This window comes from Eurytemora carolleeae, unplaced genomic scaffold (genome assembly GCF_000591075.1).
Source record: "Eurytemora carolleeae unplaced genomic scaffold, Eaff_2.0 scaffold1064, whole genome shotgun sequence".
Taxonomy (NCBI): Eukaryota; Metazoa; Arthropoda; class Copepoda; order Calanoida; family Temoridae; genus Eurytemora; species Eurytemora carolleeae.
In genome coordinates, this window is record NW_019396961.1 from 43,983 (window position 1) to 51,107 (window position 7,125).

Consider the following 7,125-nt stretch of genomic DNA (forward strand, 5'->3'; position numbering starts at 1 on the left):
ATACAAAGAAAGTCGGGCATTTCTTTATTTTTATCTAAAAGCATTTTCAGAGAAATTAAAAATCCGGAAATTCAGTATTTGCGAAATAATTATTTTCATGATTATTTGTTTCAGGGGTGATCCGAAGATTGTTTACATTGACGGGGTTCAGCCCCCTTCCCCCACCCAACAACCAGAGAGGGCACAAGCGCCCCCGGGGGGCGGGGAGCACACAGATTCTAAAAAAAGGTAATTTTAGACATTTATTAAGTGTAAAAGATAGTCATACAGAGCAATTAATAAAGGAAAAGTGTAATCAGGGGTGTGCCAAGGGGGGCGCTTGGTGCACGTAACCCCCCCTCCCAAGGGTGCACCCTCTGGGGCGGTGTCATACATAAAATGATTTTATATTATGTGGGGGAAAATTGAAAAATAGAATGTTAAAATTTAACTTACTTCATCCTTTTTCAATATTTTTAAAACAAAAATTCAGCAAGTTAAACCATTAATATTTGTATGGCGCTCCGCGCAAACAAAACTAAAAAAATATATTTTTGTTAATCGAAGAAGAAGAAAAGGTGAAGTGGTTAATATAGACATTAAAAGGCAAATTTTCATCCTTTTAAATTCTTTTTACTCGAAATTTCAGCAATTAAAACCCTAAACAATTGTTAATTCTTCTAACTTCTATAAAAAATATGATTTTTGATGAGCTGGGGATATTAAAAGACATGTTTTTTATCCTTTTTATTACAATTCATACCCAAATATTCAGCAAATAAAACATTAAACATTTTTTTTTGCTGCTCCGCGCAAACATATCTAATTTCTTGGAGAAAAAATTATTTTTGAAAAGGGGAAAAGATTTTTTAAAAAAAGGAACTAAGTTTTGCCTCAAACTCAAATTTTCTATTCCCTTTTTCTTAGAAACCTGATGGTGTAAAACTTATTTCAATCTTGGCTTTTTTATAGTTCATAGAATTCATAGTTTGAAATATCAGAGATCTACGAAATCGGGTTGCAATATGTTTAAACCAAGCAAAAACTAAGTATGAAAGATATATGGTTCTTCAATATAGATAAAAAAAAAATAATCAGTAATTTTGTCAAAATAGGGGGGCACAAAATCTTCTAGGAGGTGCCTCCCCCCTACACTAAAACTCTCGTACGCCCCTGGTTTAGGTTAGATAGATAGATAGAAAGTCAGTCATGCACTGTATTATGCATAAGATACATAGATCATAGCTGGTCTCATGCGAGTAAAAAAAAAATAAAAAAAGTGTTTTAAGATTGTAAGACATGTGCAGTGTTTAAAATAGTTAGATAGTCATGCGGTGTCATTTTCAAGATTGTGTGATAGATAGATAGTCAGTCATGCAGTATATGTGAAGATAGATAGATAGTCATGCGTTTACCTTGATAGATAGATACTTACTATCAGGTAATAAAAAAACACACTCAAATAATGAATTTGTTAATTTCGAAATTTATTTTTCTAAAATTTTAAAAATATTTGTTTCAAATATATTTGGGTTGGGTGATGTATTTACCCCTGGTAACCTACCTGTATACCACGGAGAACAATCGGTTTCATTCGTTCAAGCGTCAACTCAAAGTACAGTTTCGCAGATTTACGCTTCACTGTACACATGTACAACCTATCAGTACATAATTGTGGTACTCAGTGAGACAATGTTGTGAGTTTTGTAAAAAAAATCGTCTGAAAGTTTGACTGACGACCAGAACGCCGCCGATTTTAAGTAAGTGAAAGTATATTTCCGGTATATTGACTACAGGTTGGAGAGTGTTGAATGGTGTCGATTGTATTCAATAAATTCTAATTCAATTCATTTAACTGTCACAGTGTATGTGTGTTAATCCCATATTACTCTATGGTTAATCCTTTAAATATGTAATTTTAATAATATCTAATTATTTTTAGCTCAAATTTGTGTGTGAATTTTTAGCAAAAAGATATTTTACATAATTACCGGCAGAAAAAAAACATACGGGTATTATCAGAATTAAACACTTGAAAAACACCCAAATTTTCTAAATTTGATGGTTAAAATTTAATGATTTAACATGATAGGTTTTCAAAAAGTTCTAATATCAGCTTTATTAGAACTACATCATTTTAAATCAACATATGGACAATTATAGATGTTATAAATCCCCCCCTCTCCCCCCCCCCACCATATTTTCCCGATTTTTAAAGCAAAATATTATTTTCACGTTGCATTAAAAGCAAAGGAATTGCCACCAGCTTAAATTTTCTAATCCTTAAATCTTTACAACCTGATAATGGTAAAAACCTTGGATATATCTAACTTAAAAAATATTTGATCTAATTAACAGAATTCATAGTTTGAAATATTAAAGGTCTAGGATATCTGGTTGTTAAGATTTAGGAATTAGAAAATCTGAATTCTTAGCAAAAAAAACTCAATTCCTTTTTTTTGGTCTGACTCGGCCTTATGGTAGAGATAAATTTAAATTTAAACATCCCCTCTCTTTTATAATAATTAAACCGCTTCCTTACCTATGCAATGATGCAATTATAAGGAATTTAAACCTGGTACTCGGTTTCAATTTGCAAAAGTTTGATTCACATTCCGAAGTTTCATAGTTTCAAAAATCCAAAGTTTCATAGTTTCAAAAATCTAAAGTTTCATAGTTTCATAGTTTCATAGCTTCATAGCTTCATAGTTTTATAGTTTTATAGTTTCATAGTTTTATAGTTTCATAGGTTTATAGTTTTATAGTTTTATAGTTCCATAGTTTCATAGTTTCATATTTCATAGTTTCATACTTTCATGGTTTCTTAGTTTTATAGTTTCATTTATTCATAGTTTCATAGTTCGTAGTTTCATAGTTTCATAGTTTCATATTTTTATAGTTTTTTTAGTTTCTTAGTTTCTTAGTTTCTTAGTTTCATAGTTCCATAGTTCCATAGTTGATTTTTCTAAATTATGATTTTATGATTTTCTATCGTTCTTTTCAGTTTGTTCAAAATGATTATTATTTTTTAAAATTATTTTTGTATTTCTAGTTTGTCGAATAAAAGCTTGATATGTAAGAATACTATGGTACACATTCAGAACCAGGTAATTTTTTTTCTTAATATTTTGTAGGTTTTACTTGTGAGAAAGTTTCACAAAAAGTATTACATTTTTTCGAATAGGAACATATTTTGAATCCAAGAAAAGATATTTTTTTAATGGACTTGAACTGGGTTCCAAAGACAATTTTATGATCATCTTGATCTAATCAGTTACTTATCAGTTACTTGAACTATTTAAAGATATAAAATATGAAAAGTCCCTCAAATTAATTTAGAATATGGATCATGATCAATTCTTTGAACTAATTCAGGATTTAAACCATGATCAGTCCCTTAAACTTATTTAGAATGTGGATCATGATCAATGCCTTGAACTAATTTGGAATATGATTCATGATCAATGCCTTGAACTAATTTAGAATATGATTCATGATCAATGCCTTGAACTAATTTAGAATGTGAATCATTATCAATGCCTTGAGCTAATTTTGAATGTGGATTATGATCAATGCATTGAACTAATTTAGAAAGTGGATCATGATCAATGCCTTGAACTAATTTTGAATGTGGATTATGATCAATGCATTGAACTAATTTCGAAAGTGGATCATGATCAATGCCTTGAACTTATTCAGGATTATCATTATTAATCCCTTGGAACAATTTAGGATTTAGTTCATGATCAATCTCTTGATTTTTTCAGGATTTGGATCTTCCATTCCAGGAAAATTCTGAGGACCTTGAAAAGGACAGTCTTGAATTACCTCCTGATAAAAAGGATCTTGATGCCCCTTTAGAAAAGGAGGTTCTTGATACACCTCCTGAAAAGGAGGTCCTTGACCAGGAGAGATCAGGAGATCTAGATCCTGAAGTATTTATCAAAAAGGAGGTAATTTCATTGTTTAAATAAAAAAATCAAGGATACTATACAGTATATACCTTTGCGTGTTTTTTTTTATCGGTTTTTGATAGTTTTCTACAAAATTTTGATAGTTTTCTACAAAATTTTGATAGTTTTCTACAAATTTAGGACAAAAACACTTCTTTGATTTTTCACTCGAACATTCATTAATATCTCAAATACTGTGCAAGTCACTAACACAGTAACAGACCTGCTTCGCGGGTTTTCTAGTAATTTTTCCAGCAAGCATTATTTGACATAAAGAAGAGGTCTTTGGAATAAACTCATATGATAAACCAACAATTCTCAGCGGACAGAGCTGTAAGCAAGGGAGACCATTTGGCACACATAGTCTGTCAACTCCGCTAGTTTATTTTTAATTTTTTTTGATCGTTTTAACGTTCATTTACAATAATGGGCACTCATGTTTTATAGGTGAAGGCGGGAGAAGTACAAATAAAGGAGACAGAAGAGAAGGAAGTGAAGGAAGAAAAGGAAGAAAAGGAAGTAAAGGAAGAAAAGGAAGTAAAGGGGGAGGAGATAACAAATAACAACTGTTTACCAAAAGAGGTATAGTTGACAATATTCAATATATTAAAGTTATAACATCTACATATATATAAACTTGGCTTGTGTGTCTGAATCCAATAAACGGCAAAACGGCTAAACTAGGGTTTCCAACGAACTAGGGTTTCCAACGAACGAAACGTTTCGAGAAAAAATGCATTTTTTCGCAAAAATAAATGAAGCTAAAACCAAGCGAAATGCAAACTGCGGAAATATTTTCGCGAAATGCGAAAATTTTGTTAAAACCGTGACTTTTATAGTTGCAACAATTAATTGCTCAAAAGAACTTGTGGAATTCTCTGCTCTGATAGCTCAATATTTGAAGTTTTATTATGTCATATCACTCATATAAATAATTTCTCTTCCTTTACTTTAATAAATGTTTGATGAAGAGAATTTGATTTCACTAGCTATCTTTTTAAGTTTCCGAATTATTTTGGTTCTTCCCGTAGTAGATTTTATTTTGTGTTTTATGATCGAAGAAAGATCTTAACGGTCGAGAAAGTAAATCTTTGAATTGTCTGATGTCTCCTAGTCGTTCTTAAAATATACTTATATTTTGTGTCAATTGGGCTCGCAGATAAATCCCTCTTTGAAAAGGAGTTTTTTATTTTCAAAATTTAGTCTTTTTTGATCAATTTTTGCAACTTTATTGCTAAAATTTTGCATTTGTTTGCAAGAATTCTGTATTTTTGAGAAATGTTGGTTTTTTTTTATAATTTCCATTTTTTTCGCGAAATTTTCGCATTATTTTTTTGGCACTATTTTTTAGCAAAATTTTCGCATTTTTCTACGAAATTTACTCATTTTCTATTTCACGAAAATTTTCGCATTTTTGTGAGCAAACGAAATGCGAAAATAAAGCGAAATGGTCGGGAAAAAACAATTTTCGCAAAACGATTTTTTCTTTTCGCTGGAAACCCTAGGCTGAACCGATCGAGCCCAATTTTTATTTGACAACTCTCATAACCCCAGGGAAGGTGAATGGATGGTTTAAGATAAAAAATTTTGCCCGAAAAATTATGTCCACACTTGTTTTTTTTAGATGGGCAACTTAAAATACAAAAAATCCGCAAAATACGATTTTCTTAGAAAAATAGCAGCATTATCAGCAGAAATTGTTAATAGAATAGTGGCATTTCTGTCCAAGACCATGTGATAGTTTTCTACNGTCCAAGACCATATCCAAGACCATGTTCAAGATAATGTTTGAGACCATATCCAAGACCATGCCCTAGACCATGTCCTAGACAATGTTCAAAATCATGTCCAAGACCATATCCAAGACCATGTTCAAGATAATGTTCAAGACCATGTCCAAGACCATGTCCATGTTAAGGTGAGTATGGCGGAGTTGGAGTTGTTGAAGAAACTCGAGGAAGCAAACAGGTAGGAGCTAGTTTGTTTAATCTAACCTTTTTTTTGATAAAAAAAAACACTTTTCTTGTTTTTTTTCTCCAAAATGTTAGAAATTGTTGAGAAACGAAAAGTTCATAATAGAGCAAACTTTCGTATTTAGACAAATTTCATTTAAAATTTGATTTCTACTTCTAAATAATTTAAATAGGCTTAAATGAGTTGAACCTATTTTCTCGTTTCTAAATGGTTAAGCCTCTGAACTTTTGGACAATAAGAACAGAAAGAATAAGTTTCATCATCTTTAAACAGATTCAGATTAACTCAGTCAAATCTATAATTTAAGTTTAAGTTTAATTCATGCATAAATATCTCGTTTATTAATTATATAAATGCTTAAATATGGCTTTATATTTTCAAATTTGTAAAAAATATTTACAAAACTGTAAAACACAAAAGTTTCTAAAGATGGCTGCCTTTTGATCAATGCATGGTTTGTAAAGTAACTCGAAAATTATTAAACTTAAAAATTTAAGTTTTGTTGTAATATAATATCCATCCCTGAAACTTTGAGCTGCTCAGTTTCTCCGGTATAGTGATAGTGTCCACACACCTGTATATACGCTACATACACTCATTTACGCCCAATACGCAAACACACCTGACGTGCTTACGCAAAAAAGTGCAAATGCTAGATAAAAAACTGCGTTTTTCTAAAAGAATCAACAATGAAAATTGAGCGTTTTCTATTTTACATGACGCATATGTGCGTGCACGGTTATCGCAGATGTACAAAACATCCACATTCGGGCATAAGGGCGCGCGGACTGGATAGAATAGAGCACATCAATTCAATAGCAATACATGTCTTCATGAAGGGTTGCATAGGGGCTCTAGGGGTTCTAGGGGTCTATCTCCTTAATACGGAAAGGGAGTTTAGACGCAATTTCAAGTGGTCCTCCATTTATTGAGTGGCATGTCCGATTCTCAATGGTTCCCTTTAAATCTTCATCAGATAAATGTTGAATAAGATATTGTTTATCTCGCTCGGAAGTGTGGATTCTTTACTAAAGTGGATTGCGGATTTTTGCTACAAACACAATAAAGGAAATTGTCAGGATTGAATACGTTTTAAGAAAGAAACACGATGATATCTTCATTGTGTACAGGAAATGCAACTCTTTAAATGGAGGGTACATTCAAATTACGTATACAAGCTCTTTAATCAATTGCAAATTATACTAAAGGGGTCTGGTGT

The 7,125-nt window shown here is 31.5% G+C and overlaps 1 protein-coding gene across 1 annotated transcript in view; it reads left to right on the forward strand.

Moving 5' to 3' along the window:
* LOC111710535 (ecotropic viral integration site 5 ortholog) overlaps positions 1-7,125 on the forward strand; it is a gene marked incomplete in the record, with an annotated part of 47,483 nt that overhangs the window by 11,236 nt on the left and 29,122 nt on the right. Inside the window, 5 exon segments of the mRNA XM_023484640.1 lie at positions 115-228; positions 3,032-3,086; positions 3,747-3,932; positions 4,380-4,514; positions 5,851-5,900. Coding sequence (XP_023340408.1) covers positions 115-228; positions 3,032-3,086; positions 3,747-3,932; positions 4,380-4,514; positions 5,851-5,900 — 540 coding nt within the window.